We start from the raw sequence: 21,672 nt of genomic DNA, 5'->3' as shown, positions 1-21,672 counted from the left end.
GACACCTGAGCCTTCCTTGATAAGTTCTATACCGTAGAGAGATGAGTTCACTTAAATCGGATAATTGTGGAAAAGGTAGTCTTTGTTGTAAATTTCGTCTCAAATATTGTTCTCAATCTCAATTTTGCTTCTCTGGAGCTGCACTTAAAATATTTCCAGTTTCAAGATTCGTTTATCTTGGACCGCTCTATACATTTCAATCGAGTTTCATACACTAGTCGCTAGTCACAATTTCCAGGAAAAAGGTTGTCTTATATCCTGTTGTTTATTTGCGAATTATTTGCGGTTATGTTTCAAATAACAATTTATCTTTGTCCATACTTTGAAACTATTTCATATTTATGAATTTTTAGGTACAGGTTTCAGCGACGTATCCCCTTCCACCAATGGTTTCCATGCCTTACTATCTTTGGTGGGCTCTCGAATTTTTCTCTTATACAATCTGATTATCTCTATATTCACTTTCTTGGAATGTTTTTTGCTTGTTTTGTTGGTCCACTTCTTTTTGTTTATACTTATTGCCTTGTTGACTCATTTTAATTATATATTTATACTAACCTGTACCTTATTGATTATATCAATAAAAGTGATTTTTTCCTCATAATCAATTATACAGAAATATATATATCAATATATAAAAAAATATCAATTGTCTACTAACTACCAATTTAACTAACTAACCAATATAAATATTAAGAAGGTTACACAAATGAAAGCGATCTATGTAATAACCGTAATCATGTAGTTTGATACTATTCAATCTAAACAATGAAAATAACTCTCCCAAATACCCTGTTATTATTTTTATATACTTCGGTACTATATTTTGTGAAAATCTTACAATCAACCAAAACATACACCATAAAACTATCAATCAGTATTTAATTAACTCTGTCCCTATTTTTGCCGCTCCTTCGTTTCACGAAAAACTCGTTATAAACCGTTAGTAAATTGAGACACTGGCGATAAATCTTCCCCACGCCGACCAAAAAATTAATAAATCCCAAAGACGACCTCCTTAATGTCAGATTAAAACCACCTCCTCGGACTTACACATAATTTTGAGATCGACCGTGTTGCTGTCACCATCTCCTTCGACATTTGACGCCACACATGAGTAATTTCCCGCTTGACTGCGAGTCACACCTTGCAGGGCTAACGCCAACGTGCTCATGATCACACCGCCCTTCTGGTTGGCCTGCATCACTTCACCCTGCAAAAAAATAACATTTATCAAATAAATTGTTTTATTCGACCGGACACGGGAATTATAGCGACATCTGAGGCATAATAGCACGGCGCGGTCAGTGGGATTGTCTTGTGTACTGATCTTTATTAATGGCAAAGTGGACAGTTGATATAGAGGATTCTCGGCCGCTAGAATTTTCGGTGTGTGGAAATATTTTATGTTTTTCTCGCTGATTGTTCGAGATTGCGTTTTCCGGTTTCTTTCTTAATTGAAAATGTTGGAATACGATGTAACAACACGTTAGATACTTTATCAAAATATATTCTTGAGTGATTATCTGAAAATCATTTTTTCAAATAACTATTATTCTATTTTTCTTGCTTCATATTTATATGATGTTTTCACTGTAACGAGTTGGTTTGAATGCTTATTTTCAAGAACTGAAATATGGTTTGCTCGAAATCGTATGAAAACACAATGAAAAATTGAACGGTTTTGATTTATGGAAACCCTCAAACTTCAGCAATCAACGACTTTTGTAATAATGGAAAGGGTGTCATAATTCTACACATAATCAAGGGATTTGTTTTCCTAATAGTGATAAATTATTTGAAGGCATTTCAACACCAGTGGGACTTACTCTTCACAATATACACCTCTAGGGTTACTAAAAATTTATCTACTAATTATAAAAATAATTCAAAAACTAAACTTCATTTAGAATGCACTAAAAAATATAAAAAAAAAACATTTTGAGTTCCGAAAAAACCATCCAGCGGGTCCATTGAACTCTAAATGAAATTTCAAAGAAGAAACGAAATATTCCATCGGTGTATTCTTAGATATTCTCGCGTTCGATAAAATCTAGCATCGAGGAATGCTCCATAAACGATTGCCTCGTTTGCTGACGACGCCCACGTAGTGCTACTAGCTGTAAATGAAAATCCTATAGAAGATATGCAACACCATCTTGATATACTTAATAAATGACACGATAACGAACAATCAACTCGAATAACATTCGTCAATCGACACAACTTATGCCCACCGGTAACAGACACAAGATATCTTGGTCCACATTTTGACCAATATCTTACCTGAAAGAAGCATGTCTAGACTAATAGATGACAGCATGACTTGAAATACCAGTGAATATACTTGCTCTTATGATGAAAATTGAAGTTGTATATTCAAAATAGAACCAAGCTAAACCAATATAGAATAAGGAGGAACATCGCCTAAGATTTGTAATAAATTTACTTAATACTCTATAAAGTAGGTTCTGAATAAAATAATACGCCTCAAAAAATTCTGGTTTTTGCTTCTTGAACAGACATTTTATCAATGTACCAGTTTATGTTATTTCATTTAATCGATGCTAGTTATTTTTAATTCTTAATCACAAAAAGTGAAACTTCAAGAATTTTAATTTGCTTCGAAGCGGTAAGTCCATTTAAAAGTCATCGAAAAGTGACAAGTAACTTAATACCAAATCGTCTGACGAAAATTTAATTGAAAATAGTTCCGTGAACTACATTGCATATTTCCACGGAGTTGGATGAGTTATGGAAAATTAAAAATTAAGATACAAAAGTATCTAATAAATATATTGCCAAAAATGCAAATTTGGAAGTATGTAATCTCAATTTTAGATAGATAGAACAAATCTGATTCCGCTATCAAATTTGACACTTTAAGTCACTTCTTGACATTGGAAAACGTCCCATATAACCTAACCTAACTTTCATACATCAGTTACGAAAAGTAGTTATTTGAGGTAAGTCCATTTTCTTGGTGAACATTCTCGTGAACTTCTTGTCTAATGTTAATTTTATTGGAAGCTGTGATATCTTCATGTATGCCAGGGACTTGGCCCAGAATGTTTTCTGAAACTCTTCTCTTGTTTTCTCATGAACTCTCAACATAGCTTTCGGCTCCACTGTTGGATTTCCATCCTTCGTATTGGTTTATGTTCAGAATATCCGCTCAGTCAGTAGAAACGCTGACATGCGTCTGAAACAATGTCCAGGTACTGAGCAAACAACAAGATTGACACTAGCAATATTTCTAGCAGTGATCACAAATTCGCTTGTTGATCAATATCGCTCTTTTCATAAATAGTTACGTGAATAACTATTGAAGTAAAAACACTGCAACTGCAATTTTTTCTATTTTCTAACGACAGCAATTAAAATGCAAAAAAATTTCTATTGAAGAAAATAATTATTGCTAAGAACCACGTTCCTGGTTATTCCAACAATGCATCAGCACAATTAGAAATGTAGTTATTGTAGTCACCTGATAGAAATTGGATTATTCAAAGTGATATAAATGAGTATCACGAGAGAGGTGGAAAATAATATAACTGGCTTATATATAACAAAACCCGATAAATAAATTAATCAAAAACCTTTCTTAGTTTTAAAGTCCTAGGATCTTAATATTCGGAGAGAAAATGGAAAATCTTGTTTAGTTGGCTAAGAACATATTTGATATCAACGATTTGAATAGTCTGGGAGTCAGCTGCATACTTTGGATAGTCATTCCGTTCCACCCAATTCTGCTTGTCCTGATAGAACTCACCTTAGGAGTGCACGTAATGACCTTCAGCTGGCAAGGTAGCGCCTAGTCCGTTTGATCCGGGTCTAATCAACTCCGTAAATTCAACTCATTCCGGGATAGCTTAATCTGAATAATATGGTATATTGTATATTTAGCAAAAAAAAACTTCAGCTGCATGAAGGGTGACGGAGAGTCCAGCTGATACACTGAAGGTCCCCATGAGAGCGCGCGCGTAGATGATATCAAGTTGAATGAAGATGTCAATGAATGTGATGGTAATATTCACATTCTTATAATTTGGATAGAGAACTGATGTACAAAGTTCATTTTTCAACTTATAACTTTTTCATATTGCAGAGGTACATGACTCGGGAAGTGAAGACGATGAAGAGTCTTCGGATGAAATTTACGGCAATGGCCTTGCTAGAGATGAGTTAATAGAAAGCAATAGGTATTAGCTCTGGTAGTTGGTGAGTTCTGTCAGAACGAGCAGAATTAGGTGGAACGGAATGACTAGTTGAAAATACAGCTGGCTCCCGGACTAGAATGATCGAATTCGAAGAGCTTGTGATACTTACGTATTGGATTATTGATGAGATGCACACTACGGTTATGTATTTTGACTACGGATAATAATTTTCAGAATTTATCATGAATCGCATTTTTTTCTTATATTTTTGTCTGAGCTTCACTTTTTAAAAGTAGATGGTTTATTATTTGATACAGTCTAAAACTCATCATATTATAATTATTTTCTGTTCTATCGGTGTCGGTGAACAAATTCAAAATTAAGGGTACTTAAGAAAAAACAAATTCAAGGTTAAGGGAGGTTTAATAAAAAGTGCATTTTCAATAATATTCTCATATTATAACACTAAATCTCAGGAAGGAACAGAAGATATCACAATCAACAACTTTAAGAGTGTTACTCATCATAATGTAACACAATTGTTGAAGTAATACTGGCTATGTACTTGTCTTTTCACGGAATTCACAAAATTTTAAATTTCCATGTTCACTAACTTTTTTCAAGAATTGATATTTTCTTCAAAATGTTTGTTGTTGAGGTCCTTTGAGAGCAACTATTTCAACTCGTTATATTTTAGTGAAGATATATCTTAAGAGGATTAGGAAATGGATTAAGAAGAATTTATCCTAATTTTGGACGAGCCATCATCTGAATTTTCAAGCTTGAAGCTGGAAGAAGAAATCTGTATATACAATTGGAGGTCATGGTTTATTGAAATAATCATCCACTGTGGTTTATGTTTCATTGGGATGTTCCAGTTTGCTTGAGGGAGCATTTGACCTCAAAATTTGACTAAGTCATTAATGTGGCAACATAAAAATTATAACAGTGAAATACATATCTATATATATCATTTAACAAACTAATTTTTCATTCTTATGAATTACAAAAATCCTTTCTCACATTTCAGCTATTATTAATTGATGATTGGTGAAATAGTTGAAACACTTATCTCTCCTATTTTTGTATCCAAAGACAAATTTCAGTTGAGCCACATATATTTCAAGAAAACTGTTTCATATGTTGTATTTGGGTGAGAATAATAATATAATATTCTAAAATTGTGCTTGAATTTCAACATGGAGACAAACCAACGAAAAACCCAACATATCAATTCACTAGTGTTGTAATTGAAACTTCAAATCAAAAACAAAACGTAAAAATGAAACGACTGAATGAAACCTAACTTTGCAAATCCTCATTTGCTTTTTTAGGAAAGCATATTCACACACTGATAAGATATTCTCTGTCTGAGCTTCATTAGAATGCGAAAATATTTACACTCATTGAAATAAACTCGATTGAAAAAGATATGGTATTTTAGATTTTTCTCCTGTACATGGAATGCCCATATTACAAAATCATTGCTGTTCTGTTGATACAAATGACGCACCCTAAACTGGGTTAATATATCAAAATTGAAACAATCAATTTATCTTTATAATGGAAAATCGTTATGGTCCCTCCACCAGATTATCCCCTAAAAATCCCAGGTGTTAGTGATGACGAAGACGCACATAAATACATTCATACATTCATACAAATAATTTAAAATCGTTGTTAGAATTATTGGGAGTACTTGAAGTACTTGTGAGCCAAATAGAAGGTATACATTATGTCTGATAGACTAGTACAATATTTCTTCAGTCTATAACCACTTGTCGTATCCACCTTCCATCTCGAGTCTCAATAGAAAATAGAGAGCAGAAAATGATTAGAACTTTGTTGGCCGTTTATACTCAACATTTTGATTGAATTTGGAAAGATATTTTGGATATTGAGTGAGAACTGACGAATATTGAACTCAAGTACGTTAGTAGGAAAAAATGAAAAATTTATTCCGCTGTATCCAACCTTGTTACTAGGGTTCTAAATCATCTGCTCAAGTTTACTGAGATTTGTTGACTTCAGAAAAAGTATTCGGACTCTAATTCTAAATGCATTTATACAGGACAGTTCTATTTTCCGAAAAATACTTCATTTCACCCAAATTCACTAAAATTCCAGTGAGTTTTCATAATGTTTTCATAAAAACTCTACTATTTATATACAATTTTATTGGACTCAAAATTCAGATACAAGCTGTTGTTTCTAAACCTTCAAAATTAACATTCACTTCGTAATCTAGTTATACAATCATATAAGCAACAATGGAAGGGCCAACGCTGTGGAAATTGATTATTGAAGTAATCTCGAATTGTCATACTGAAATATGGTGAAGCTTCTCGTGCATAAGCCGCCACCACATGTTTTATCACAGGAGTAATGATAAATCATCCAACTTGTGCACGATTCCATTTTGTAGATTAAGCACAGTTTAAAATTACAAAGTGAATATTAACTATCAGTTTTCAAAATAATATTTTTATATAAGTAATGAATTTCAATACATAAGAGATTTTCGGAAACTATGGTTGGATTAACCCTATCACGAACTGAATGGTCGGAAAGTAATCCGGATCACGTTAACTATTGTTCGGAAACTGATCGAAATAATCGCGGCCTTAACTATTTGATCCTTTGTACCTTAGTATACAAAGTAGGTAAATGCGATAAGCTAACGAGCTAATCGTTTCGTTTGTTATTTCCTTTTTTTATTTTTAAAAATTATTTATTCCTTATATACAGCTACCTTTGATTAATTTATATAAGCAGCTAAAGGGGCAGTATACTGAGGCTTCTAAAACTTCAGAGAATTTGTTAAAAATCTCATTCTTAAAATCCTTATTCAGCTGATCTGTCTGATCTTTCTGATCTTTCTGATCTTTCTGATCTTTCTGATCTTTCTGATCTTTCTGATCTTTCTGATCTTTCTGATCTTTCTGATCTTTCTGATCTTTCTGATCTTTCTGATCTTTCTGATCTTTCTGATCTTTCTGATCTTTCTGATCTTTCTGATCTTTCTGATCTTTCTGATCTTTCTGATCTTTCTGATCTTTCTGATCTTTCTGATCTTTCTGATCTTTCTGATCTTTCTGATCTTTCTGATCTTTCTGATCTTTCTGATCTTTCTGATCTTTCTGATCTTTCTGATCTTTCTGATCTTTCTGATCTTTCTGATCTTTCTGATCTTTCTGATCTTTCTGATCTTTCTGATAAAAGTTTTCTCTATAGTAAATCACAAAAAATTAATACAAATCGAAATATACCCAATTTCAGTGATATAGTATCTTTCTAATTAAATAAAGTGTCTATCAAATTTAAATTATTTCTCACATGAATTGGTCATATTGTGTAGAGCTGGGTAAAACTGATTTACAGATTTCACTGCAGTGTTAGACGAGTCATTTCATGTCTAATTCCTTCCATTCAGTCTTCTAAATTATCTGGTCAGTTAACGTAGATTCGACTTCAAATGTTCCCATAGAAAAAAATCAAAGAGGGTAAGATCAGGTGATCTAGGTGGCCACTCCATTGATCCACTACTTCTAGTGTACCTTCTTTCAAACTAGTTTTTCAAAAAGCTCCGAACATAAAGACGATACTGTAGTAGTGCACTATTTTCTTGTAACCAAGTACTGGGATCCAAGTTATTTTTTTCAATTGGATTCGGAAATACTACAACTAAATTCAGAAGCACTACCATATCAATATGTTTCAAATATAGCTTTACTATTAAATTCCCTGAAAGGAAATGAGGAATGTCTTTTTCTGAATCCAAAACGTCTAGACTGAAAATAATTGGTATTTTCATCACAATGCCTCATGAAAACATCATGAAAGTTTGTGAATTGTGAATTGAAATTTCTATGGGTGCACTTTCCCTTCATTACAAAAGACATTTTGTTGTCAGGCAGGTTTAGTTACATTAGAGTTTCGTTTTATTGACAGCAAAATATTTAATTTGTGTTTGCTTACTCTGCTTCTAACAATTGGCGGTATTCCAAAATTTATTTCGCTAAAGTACATACTTATTTGACTTCATGACTATCGCCGTAACCTACAATAAATATAATTTCTGTTTTCCTTTTTTTTTTCGGTTGAAGCAGCACTAATAACAAAAATTGGCCTGACGTTAGTTGTAACATTGATTCTCACATACAGTTGTTTTGTTAAAACAATTTAAAAAAAAAGGCAAAATCAGATGCTCTAACTAGGTAACTTTGATTAACTTTTTTTCGTAGATTCGAGTATTTTGTTTTTGATTAATTCACAAAGTTTTTCTGGAGAGCGGTAGTCAGTGAAATGTTCTTATGCATTAATGCCGTTTCGATCTACTTCAGACAGGAACAAGTTTATTCTGACGCGTCTATCTTTCATTGAAGCAGCGCAATTCTATAGTCAGTAACTGATTAAACAAATGTTGAATCTAGTAAGGCTAGCGACAAATGAAATTATGTAGTTAAGAGATTATACAAAATTTTCTGTACACAATAAGATTATTGTGTAGAAACTTGTGTAGGGCGACTCAAAATAGTTATTTTTATATTGAGTGCATAAAATTAATGTTTTTTAAACGGTACATAAGAGTGTTAATTTCGAAGCTAGAAATTCTCTTGAATCCATGATAACACGAATTTTACACACTAAATACAAACAATTCTCGTAGAACTGTAAATGCACTCTGTCTGGTGTCTGTATTTATTAACAATTGATATTAGATTAAGATATGGTAATATCATTTTGTTAAATCTATTGTTTACACAAAAAAAGGACTTACGAGGAATTGTTCTCTTCCTGAGAAACTTGCGATGTATTGCAGCCAACTGTTGTGGTTTGATCTTTTTTACTTCAGTTATTTTAGGGAATAATAAAACCATTCTTTGAAAGAACGAAATTTTAATGATCTACAACCGTGATATCTAACAGATTATATTATACATATTATAAAACAGTAGGTATGTAAAAATTAATTTGAATTTATGAATTCGCTTGAGGTTCGTTGAGCATTAGGGTTGATTTTATTTCGGGTTTTTTCATGATTTGCGTTTTTATGAAAGGAGTTCAGTAATGGCCATAAGATGTTCATACTTCTCTAAAGATATGGTAGGTTGTCCTGTATATAGGTCACTGTAGGGAATCTCTGACCTAAGAAATTCAAAATTTTTGTTCTTTCGGGCAGGCAGGGGTAGATATTCTAAATCGAAGTCAGTTTTGTAATTTATTGTTCTTTCAGGAGTGTATTTTAATGTTTTTATGTCGTTTACTCTCGATGATCCAGGTCTAATAGTGGAATACCATTGGTATTTAAGGTGGGCGTAGTTTTTATTTAAGAAATCGGGATGGAGATATTTGGCATCTTATGGAAAAAGATGTCGTTTTGCCTATTTGGTGATGCTAATAAATTCACCGGGTAGATATAATTCTCTCTTGTGCAATTTTCGTTCAATCTGGCTGTAAACTGTGTCACATACCATCTGTATATGTCCTTTTGTTAAATATTTTTGTTCAATTATTTCACCTTCTTTCACAGCATACCTTAGTACTGCATTGGAAAGCGTTAAATTTCTATTCTGGATAAGCTTGATCATGTGAGACAATATTCGGCTCGCTATAGGTGTGCCGTCCAAATAAAAGATATTATTTTCAAAATATTCTCTAGGTTCTATTACTAGTAACTGTTTTACGTCAAATATAGAGCTACTTTGCATCAAGAAATTTTATGAAAGGTATTGTTCGCTGTTTGAAATATTTCTATTGGTCAGGCATATATGATTATTTTTCAGAAGATACTGAACTGAACTCTTTGATTTAGTAGCAATAACTCATTTGTGTAAGAGAAGCAGATACGAGGTATTACTTCTAGGCCATCGCGACTGTTGTATTGAATAAAAAGCTCCAAAAAACGTCATGGTGGTTGGAAATCTGCATTATTCGTATCAGAAACCTATATAGGAAGAGAGTATGAATAACAAAATTGAGAATTCCAACACAATATCGAATTGTTCATCTTGTTCCAAACAAATTGAAATATCTGGTGAAATTGTGGAATCAACTTTTCGAAAAATATCTAACGTTCGCGATCCGCAGCAACATCTTGCATAATGAGAGTTATCCAAACAGCCGTGCAGCTCTATAATTAGCAATGAAATATTTCGTTTTTCCAGTTTCTGGTTCCTATTATTTTATCTTTGTTTTATAACTTTCATGTGATGTTTTCGTTTATTCTTATTCACACCTCAACTATTTTACTGCACTATTGTTGGCAACACATTCTACTAATCATTGTTCTCATGTTTATAATTTTCTTTACTACAACTCAGAATTTATAACTTAAAGATTGATAGCATTGCAAATTCATTTATAATATCATAGTAGTTGACCAATTGACCAAATAATACAACCATTGTGAATTTTTTATTATAAAGATACTTGTCAGGAGTTCTTTCAATATTCATTATTCATCGACGATTCGAACCGGTATGAAACGAGATTAGAAAACGCTTTTGTAGGCATAAAGCACTCAAAATTATAGAAATTAAAGACGCCTTAGTTTACAGATAAGAATTATTCGCTAAATAAAAGCTGTTATTACTCTAGGGAAAGAAAATACCCGTTATTGATGTTTTGAAATTTCTTTTCTGTCATAAAACCGTAATAAAGCGAGATTGTTCAGTTTTTATACTGTCGGTAAACTTTGATCTACCAAAATTGTTTACTCTTACAGTTAAAACAAGTGAAGCTACATAATTAAGTACCTTTAAATGAACTAAATTACTACATTTATATTTGGTAATGAATTATTTGAATGATGGAAATATTATTAGAGTTAAATTATGAAAAAACACAATGCAGCAGTTTCAACTTGTGTTTTTATATTGAATTTTGAAATGTTAATTAATATTAAAAGGTCTTGTAAAACGTGTCATCTCTATCCAGAGTTCCCAAGTATAATTAACGTTTGTTAGAAGCAACCAAATTGCAGCCATTGTTTATAGCTCAAACAAAACACTGAACGTAAACGTTTCAATTGGAGAAAGCTCTACGAAGAACGTCGACAATATTTGGACAATATTTTAATGTTAAACATGTTTCATGCACAAACAATTTTGATACACACGAATTCAATTATGAGTATATCGATTGAGATACGACGAAAAATGAGAATTTTCTTTCGGTTATTCGTCTTCTTTGAAACTGAACCATTTTCCTCAAATGTTTCTCTTAATGTCGAATGTAAACTTCTTTTGGAAATATGTCAAGTGTTTTGAATCAATGTGAATTGAAAAGGATTATCGTAAGTTATGCACAAAACTTATAACATGTACTTTTTGAAAATTAGGGAAAAATGCAAATAAGGAAAAAAGATTAGACAATTTATATGAACGAAATAAGCTTGATATTGATTTTGTCATAATAAACTACATAATTTAAATAATTGAAACTTGAAGTTACCTGATCAAAACACTTGTTTTATTAATTAAAAAAATTGAAAGAGAAAGAATACAAATGGTGATGCTTTATTTAACGGAACATATTTTGAAACCGCTAGAAGCATACCATTAGAATTGTTCAATAATTCGATGAAACGGAAAGTGTGAGGGATGTGGTATAATTTGTAGGACAAGAAATAACCAACAATGCAACGTTGGATATTTTGCTGTCATTTGAAGAGAGCCTTCATGCAGCTATAACCGAAATTGCCGTACAACAAAACCTTGATCAGTCGTTTGCAGAAAAGTTTCAAATTAAAGGAAAACCGCATTTATACAACGTTCAATTTCATCACGAGTTTTCTGGAGATGTTCTGGATCTTCATAAGACATTGCGATGTTCCATCAATAGCCTTAATTTTCGAAGATTTGTAGAATACCAATTTGAAGGAACTTAGATTGAAAGACGTGATTCAATGTAAAAGCCACCTAGGTCACTTGAAACAAACTCTATCAAAAAATCCAGCTTCCTGTTAAAGAAATATTGATGATATCAAAACATTCACAAATTGGACTACTTTTCATTTATGTCAAAAGACGCGGAATAAAATGAATTGTTCGACGTGTTTCAATATTGTTCCAAAATGAATATTGTACGTTTTATAAATTTACTTTATGATAACCGTATAAGTGATGATGAATGAAAATTTATTGTAAATATTCGAAGTTAAGGTGAGTTTTCAATTATACACTCAATTTATGAATTCGATTTTCGTTACGGATGCATTTTCTTGTTCACATTCTTTTTGCTTATATTGAAAACTTGTTTTTATGAGGTTCTGATATTTTCTCAGGTACATTTTCATGAGGAAGTTACGTGAGTATTGACAAAAAAGAAAGTAACTACGTATTATTCGTCATTGTCTATCTATATAATGAAGTACAAAATTACATTCTAATCGACAAACTCTTTTTTTTCCTACCGTACTGTAAAGTCGACTAATTTGAGTCAGGAAAAAAGCACTATATGGTATCCTTGTAGTTTACAGTACTCTTAAATCCTCCCAATCCCGTTTGAAATAATTAGAAATAAAAAATACTGTTACCAGAAACATTTATTGTAGGAATTACTGGACGTTTTTCTTTATTTTCAATAATGCTGGAAGATGTGTGGTTTTGGTTTGACACTTGTACGAAAGTTTCACCTCCTTGTATTATTCTTGCTATTTTCTTTTTGTTCTCGACGGATTCTTCCACATACTTCCCAGCCACAGATGAAGTCTTCCATCCACCATTCCGTTTTAGTTCTTCTGAAGCAATATCCGGGGTACTTCTCTAGATGCTCAAGATTGAGGAATTTGGCATTTTTTTAGGTGCCATGCATTTTTCTTGTCTGTAGCCTACCAAAATTGCTTTTAGTGAAAGATGTTTCAGCAAATTTTTATATTTTCTGAACACATTCAAATATTGCACCGGATTGCTGTTGATCACAGTAAAAACCCGTCAAATATCTGTTTTTCTGTAATTAGTACGAACCACTAATTGAGAACCAATATCCTCTACATCGTCTACTTCTAAATTATAAATGTCTTCCCTTCAACAACCTCCGACAATGCCAATTAATGTGATAACTTTCACCAGTAAATAATCTTCGTCGTCCCTCATAAATGTTACAACTTCTTTTGTTAGTACCTTCGACTGGTGTGGATGGTGGTCTACACTTCGTTTTTCAAAAAAAGCTGTTAATTTAGAATTACGGGAAATGTTGACATTCTCATTAACCATAATCATTGATTTGACCATCGAGTATATAGACCATAAAGATGAACTATTTGATGTTTCTGACTGAAAATTTGAGAAGAATGCTTCTAAATAACAACTGTTTCCACCACATGATAAAAATAAGCCAACATCACATTTTCATGAGTACTTTCCACCTCGTATTTCTTACACCAGTCGAAAAAACATCGCATATTCTTTTTCGTACCTTTTCGAAGACTTAATTGGAATAATTTGTTCTACTGCATCCGCTTTCGCACTTTTCTCAGCAATTTTATCTAAATTATCACCCATTCTTTCGGATAATATTTGTATTTCCAAGAATTCAATATGTATAAACTTTAGTTTACAATGTTACCTTAGTAACTTCAGTTAATTTTCATTTTTTTAAATAATAAGAGAAAAATCAAAAGAGCTATTTTTATACAATTTTGCTTTTCATTTAAAACCGAAAACAGTATGAAAAAAAAAACATATTACGATATACGTCCGTGAATTTATTATTACTCGATTAGATATTATTGACTCGGTTCCTCGTCGCCTCGTCCATAAACATCTATCTCGTACCGTAATAAATCAATTGTGTAATTTTACAATACTGCAAAGTCGAGTTATCTGGCAGTGGATAAGTGATTCTTTAACTAGTGCAGTTTAATTTGAGTTCTATAAGGGATCACTTTGTTGATCATATAAAGGTTGGAGAAGGTTGCAAAAAATTGTAAGACTCAGGCTACTATCAAAATGAAAATCATTCTAAAATTAACATTTCCATATCGCACATTGCCATTTTTCGGATGAAATGGAAATAGGAAAGAAACAGAGGAAGAGAGAAAGCGGGGTCAATAAGGAAGCTTGCGCGATGTTTATGAAAAAAATTATTGAGTGGAAGGATTGTGGAAGAAAACGGCTCATGGATATTTTATCTAACTATATTTTATAATGTTTGAAAGACTTGGATAAAAACACAGTGAATTTTGAGGTTAGCTCCTTTCCACTGTTTTAAAAATAGTTCAAATGAGAAAACTCTCAAAACACTTAACACAATTTTAGATACATGTCAGTAAAGCATAAATTGATTTACATTCTTCATGCTGTTTCCATATTAATTGACATGGAATGATTATAGTTCATTGAGATCAAAGTGTGAATGTTAATTATTTTTTCATCTTATGATAAAGAACAGCCAAAACTAGAGTATTTTCCTCATATTAAAAACTCTTTATGAACAGGGTCTTCATAATAAAGGACAAATACTATGCTGAGATATAACAGCTTCGGATTTTTACCTTTTTAATGGAACGTCTGCTGTTTGGAGCAGAGATTTTTTCTTCTTGTTTACACTTATTATGTTTATATATTTATATTAACAATTAAAGATTGATGAAAATTATTAGTAGTTTAGAAATACAGATTTTAACAAAAATATGAAGACGATTCGAAAAACATTCAATACATTAAAAATTGAAAAACTTTTGATTTCTTCATAAATAAGAACTGGGCAAATCCTTTATAAAATAAGTTGTACTAAGTGCAGTTTTCTGAAAACATTTTGACGTTTCTACTTTCCTTTAAGTCTTTATCAAAATATCAAAATATCTGACATGATAACGTGCTATCTAAAAAGGAGGAAAAAACGCTTCAAGATGTAGTAAGGTATTTCCGGCTAGAAGACGTTTTAAAGGTACAAAAACATTGCCATATCAGTTTCTAGAAACGTGTAATAGCAATATCAGTCATTATTCATGGAAAGAAAATGAATAATAATTATACTAAATTCTATTTAAAACACTTTTGCAAAAACTTGCAGCTGCAAGCACAGTTTAGGGCATTTAAAAATAAGTCTTTCACGTTGATATACCTTCCAATTTTTAAATTTATTCATCCATGCGGCAACTATAGAAAAAATAGTAAACTGATATGGATATTATATAGACATATATAGGAGAAAGTGGTATTTTCGTATTTTAAAAATTCCTACTGCCCGCTGTTCAAAGTGAATATATATGCTTCATAAAACGTTATTCAATCCACGAATATCAACAGGGATATGCAGTTTGCTGCAATCAATAGGGTTGAAATTTGATGGACAGTATAAACGAAATTTTCATAATTTCATCCACATATTTTCAACGCTTTTTTTGTGTTTTCCGTGATCAATTGTTGGAAAATGAAATTCCACTACACTTTTCAAATTACAAAAAATCACAGATTTCAATAATCAAATAGTAATACGACCATTACTAGCTCAGATAACGAAAGTCAGAGTTCGCTAGAACACCAAAATAAATTTTGAATGCGTGAATGGTTCGTGGGACTGTTGGATTCAATCTGTTGCGTTAAATCCCCCAATATAACTCTCCTTTTCTACATACCCAGTGGTGCAACGAAAGTTGAACCATTAATTAGATCTGTAGATTGAATTCAACAGCCTCACGAATCAATCACGAACCAGAATTAGCAATACCTAGCGGACGTTGCCTTTCGTTACCTCGGCTTCAATTAGGCGAATTACAAAGTTGTTTTTTTCTTCAAGTGTAATTTTTTCAATTTGAAATGGAAAGTCTTGGAAAATGTGAGGCTATGGTTAAATTCTCTATTTTTATGTCAATATTGTTTATAATTTTCTTCATCCGTCAAATGCCGTAATGCGCGACTCTATATTCAACACATCCAGGGAATGAAAGGTAATTGGGAGAATATATGAATTTCCATTTGCGAGGAAATATTTCCTCTGCATACTATATATTCTATATAATATCAATATCATTTTCTAGTTTTTACGGCATTTCGGTATAAATAAAATAATTATAAAACTTTTTATATATCAAATGGGTCAAACAATTAAGGTTTGGAAGATATTTTTTGTAAATTCAATTTTTTCATGATATAGAACAATATATACAATTTTTATGCCTACAATTCTTTTTATAGCATAACAAAGGAAGAGATATCAGGAAGATTCCAATTTCGAAAGGCATGAGCTGTGCTTGCAACCAATGTCGCGAACTTCAGTTCTTGAACCTTGGAGGTCCATATATTTTCAATAGAAGACATAATATTCTGTCTACTAAAACTTGATTGTACATCTTCCGATATTTTTCCGCATTTATTACTGTTGTTTGTTTGGTTATGTAATATATAACAAAAAAGAGTGTGTACTGCTTTTTGGGTAGATGTCACTTCTTCCGGTGGAAGCTACTCAATCTTGTGATTGTTGTATATGATTTTGATGAAAGGGACCAAAGAAGAGCCAAGACATATCTTACTGCGCTCTATCCAGCATTACATAAAAATTCGGAGTTACAAAGTTAATTACGTCTAAAATAAGTTACAGTGACTGATTATTATCACTCAATGTATTCAAATGTGAATCAACGTTTATGTTAGACTATTTGAAATGTGGAGAGAAATCTTGATTTTTAGTTAACTCGCTTGGAATGTTTTCCAATCTTATTTGAAAGAAAGAATTTAATATTTGACCATTTTTGCACTTATGAACTGAAGAGATAATACGTTTGGAAAATGATATTGAGGAAACTCTTCAATTCATGTTAAAATTGAACTCTGAAAATAAGGATTTTCCCGGGCGCGTGTGACAAATTCTCACAGGAAGTCATGCAAAAATCCATTTCTGGACGTGTAATAAACGATCTTTTTTATTGTACTCATCTAAAAAAGAACGCAAAAAAGGATGAGAATAGAATTTAGAACATTTTATTTTCAAAGTGATTATAATACATTGTAATAGTACCAGTTTATTTTCTGTGAGTTCAATGGATGTTTTAAAACCTGTACTCGAAAGAAAATCCTAATATATTCTTAAAAACATATTGTAGCTAGCGGCATAACCCAGTGCTGATTTGTTACCAGCAAATCTAGGTCGAGGTAACACTATTACTTCTCATGGAATGACGAGATCTCAAGAAAGTTAAAACTGTAAGTGATGATATTCTACTAGTTTATTTTGTCAAAAAAGCCAGTATGAAATCTTCCACGTTATGGAGGCGGTTCTCAATCCTTAAGATTCTTTTAGCTATAAAACCAAATATTCACAAACTATTTTCCTGTCTGTGGGCTAAAATACCAAAAAAGGTCTTCTTTAGATGATTTAATAGGTTTGAATTAAGATGATGTGGAAGATAATGGGCGTTTGATTGTTATGTTACCAGGGAGGGATGTAAATTCCAGCTCCAAGCACTTTACCGTAAAAATGCAGATCTACAGCGTAAAAATATGAACAGCAACAAATTATTTGTAGTAGACCGAAATCGTAGGCTTTACGCCCAATATGTTGGATGCTATATTATCAGCGCTGACCCGATACTTGTTGCAAAATATCTGAAGCTGGAAAATCCCAAAGAATATACCGGATAGCGGCTAAGGCGTTCTTCGGCAACCATGTTGGTGGAAAGCGGTGATGATTTGCTCACTCTGAAAAGACACGGAAGAAAGTAGATGTATTACAAAATTTGTTTAGCTTCTTTGCAAAATGCCAGCTTTGCGAAATTTAATCAGGAGAATCGAAACATCTGCGAACCGTTAGATGCAATATCTTCAGAATTAAAAAATGCAACACCAAAGGTCCTGAACTTCTGTAATATTACAAATTGTACAAGAATGTTACTATTGAAACTAACGATTCCTGAAGATACTAATTATGTTGTTGTTTTCAGAGAAAAAACGGAGATCGGAAAAATTTTTCGGGCGCTATTCTGAAAATGTCACTTTTTACTTATTTGTAAAAGTAAATGGAAACATAATAGATAAGAATTTTTTCTCCCATAAATAGTTGGAGTAGTTGTATACGATATAACAGCTAAAGAATTGATTCTGATTCTTTATCCATAGAATGTATAAAAATTACGGGGGCAAATTATTCCCATTAAAATTCTATATTATGTTAAACATAAATAATTTCCTTTATTTTGAACGTTATTCATCGTATAAGTGTTTTAGACACTATTCTATTCACGCAAGAATGCTTAATTTAATTTAATTAGTTTTCTTAAGTGAATAAAATGTATCCAAAACACGCATGCAATATAATATAAAATTCATAATTCAAATCAAAATCGACGGAAAACAGATACTTCTTGACAGTAGCTAACATTTATTTATATGATATATTAAGTGGAAAAGGTCCATTGGAAGAAATATCTACGGTAAATTTTTTGTTACTAAATAATTGTCCATTGAATGTAGATATTTATCAAAAAATTTGACAGGTACTATGTGTTCTAAGACTGATGATAACTACAAGTTTGTTATCAATAAGATTCAATATTACACTATTGGTATAAGTAAGTTCATTATTTCACTAGTGGATATTTCATACGATTCATAAATGTGAACTCAAGAGTATGGATAAAAAATGTTTGTTTGACACTTTGTAAACCCATGAAGTAAGTTTGGAAGTAAATTAATGTGGTTGGCTCATTAATCGAGTTTGGTTATTTACTCAAATCCTGTTACCGTCAACATCGTCTTATCATTAAGGTTTAATGGAAATTACTAAGCAAGTAATTTGGATTGAGTAATACAATATGTAATATCCAATCCACAGCAGTTAATTAGTGGAAAGCTGTTTGTCACTCTGAATTATGAATCGGATCTCTGCTACTGTGGTAAAATAACTGTTTGAATAGAATTTATTACGATAATATATTTAAAAAGTATATATCGCGGCTAAATTATAGAACCAATTCATTATCCCTCGAACATTTTAATCCAGATAAAAATACTAGACTGGATCTATTTTCAATTTTAGATGCCGGTTTTTTTTAATAGTGTGCGATACCGGTTTCAGATAATAACAAATCGACTAACACCTTCTTCTCGAATACTTTTTAGATTAATTTCATCTGCGTCTACAATTCGGTCTTAAAATTCCTGTATATTTTGCGGTACATCAGCATACTTAACCCTAAGTATGTGAGGATGTGAAGCGTATGTGAAGTAGCTACGATATAGTATCACATCTCTAAAGTATCCAATATTTTTTTATCCATTACTTTCAATGTTATCCTAATCCATTCTTTTCATACTATCTCATTTTCCTCATTACACGTTTCTCTCGGTCTTTCTTTTTGTTCTTTTTTGTTGTAATTGCTTTGTTCACTCCTGTAGCTATTTTGTCTTCTCTTATTCTTGTAACATGTCGAAACCATCTTCTATTATTTTATTATCTATAGTTTCCATATATCTTCGCTAGATATCTTGTTTTCATGGTTTTTATCTTATTTTCTCCGTATTGTGTCATATATATGCCCTAAACTTAAGTATAGTAGTGACTGTCTCGTTACTGTCCTTTCTCATTTTCCCTCTTCTTCATTTCGTTGTCGTTTTTTTCATCTTTCGTTATTTTGGAACCAATGTATTGAAATTTATTCCCATTTTCTAGATGATTAATTTTTATTTAGGTTTATTTTATATGATTTTTAGTCGTTACTCAAAATAATTCACTTTGTTTACTTAAAATCATCATGCCGATATTGTCAAAGCCTGATTTTCATATTATTAGGCTTTGGTTGACAGTTCTCTTGTCTTCAACGATAGGTACGAAGTCATCTCCATATTTCAGATACTTTGACCTCTTCCATAATCCAACTTCCCATCTTGTAGTGTATTGCTTGTTTTTTCGCTTCTTCCATCCTTTCTCAAATTCAACTGGGGAAAACAGTAGGCTTAGTATGCATCTTTGTCGCGATCCTCGCATTGTTATGAATAGTTAAAACATTTGTTATCATGTTTTAATTTGATTTAATGCATATATAGGCTTTTTATTCTGTTTAAGATTGTTTCAACCGTTTCATTCAACAGAATCTTGATATATCTATCTTATCAAATTATCAAATGCCTTCTAGGGATCTATGACTTTTCAACCCCCTTCCTGTCAACTATCCTCAGCCTTTGCTCCATCACCCCAGCGTACTGTTGACGGCTTTCGTCCGTTTCACCATCATTTCATATTTTTTCCTAGTCTTTCTTTGCAATTTGTAACAGAATCTCTCACATTGACTGCTTCCGACTGCCAATAGCGGGTTTTCCCATAACACCCATGATGCTTCCTATTAGGTGGTGCTCCTTTACATGATCCTGGATCGTCATGCGAGTGAGCTTGAGAAACGTCGTTTTGCTTTCACGTGTTCTACTACCTGCAGGTGTGGGTTTTTGTCTATTTATAAGTATTATACGATAGCTAAGAGTCGGAGTGATATTTCGTCCAAGTCGAAGGAGACGCAGAAAAATCAACACTCTCTATATTACTAAGGAATATTTTTTTATTGTTAATATTGACGTCCACTTATCGGTGGTCAATGTGAAAAAGTGTCGTTATTTCCCTGGTATAGCTGCCGTATTCACAAATATTCATTAACTCGCGTGAAATTTTTCGCAATATAGTGAAAATATGTGTTGTTTTGTTTGATATAGCAACGCAGTTTCAACAGACACTTGAAATAAAAGTTTACAATCACTGTTTGATCCAATTCGCTTTTACACAATTACAATAAAATTGGATTTTTTTCGTGCCAATATAAATATTTCAAGAGAAATATTCAATTAATTAGTCTAAAAACTTGATGTTTGTATTTATAAAACGGAGAACACTCCATGTTATAAACAATGAACTGGAGTACATTTCTATGTGAAGCTCATTTGATGATTTTAGAAAAGAATCATTGAAATGATGATACTCCATACAACGAAAAAAACAAACTATAATATTTACCTACAATGCAATGATTATTGTTGATGTTATGAAACTTAGAAATAATGTCCCATAGAGGCAATAGTTTTGTTTCGAATATTTAAAATTCACTTCTAGAAATGTGGAATTGTTAATAGGACGGTTGCTATTCAAGTTCTCAGATAAACAAATATAAATAATTGGATATGACTAAAGCAATTTTTGAAATATTCTCTTTAAGATCAATACACTTTTGTATGTGTTTGAACCAATTACATAAGCATTTTCCACATTCCGATTGAGGTACCTACAAAACATGTGATTTGAACGCATTAACCACATCTTCAAGTGTAGAAAAATGGTTACCTCGTAATTTACTTCTGATCTACGGGAATAAGAAGAAATCATTGGATGCGAAACAAGGATTGTACGATGAATGAATCATCAATTCGATGTTTCGACTGTTCAAAAACGTTTTTGTGGTGTAAAAGCTCGCATTGACGAGATGGAGAATGATTTGTTTTTTGCCAATGGTATTCCTAATTTTTTGGAACATATCTGGTAAACAAATGCTGGTGTATCATCCAGAACCGACCGTTCCACCTTGCTCTGA

At 32.0% G+C, this 21,672-nt stretch overlaps 1 protein-coding gene across 3 annotated transcripts in view; it reads right to left on the bottom strand.

Moving 5' to 3' along the window:
- The window catches only part of LOC130891204 (nephrin-like), a 732,788-nt gene that overhangs the window by 36,730 nt on the left and 674,386 nt on the right, over positions 1–21,672 (bottom strand). For all 3 annotated transcript variants that reach the window (XM_057795810.1, XM_057795809.1, XM_057795811.1), the window contains exon 10: positions 1,054–1,213. In XM_057795810.1, the coding sequence (XP_057651793.1) occupies positions 1,054–1,213 (160 nt within the window). The remainder of the gene's footprint in view (positions 1–1,053; positions 1,214–21,672) is intronic.

The sequence above is a fragment of the Diorhabda carinulata genome, chromosome 3, assembly GCF_026250575.1.
Source record: "Diorhabda carinulata isolate Delta chromosome 3, icDioCari1.1, whole genome shotgun sequence".
NCBI classification, from domain to species: domain Eukaryota; kingdom Metazoa; phylum Arthropoda; class Insecta; order Coleoptera; family Chrysomelidae; genus Diorhabda; species Diorhabda carinulata.
Note: the sequence above shows the minus strand (reverse complement) of the source record. Positions and strands in the feature narration are given on the sequence as shown.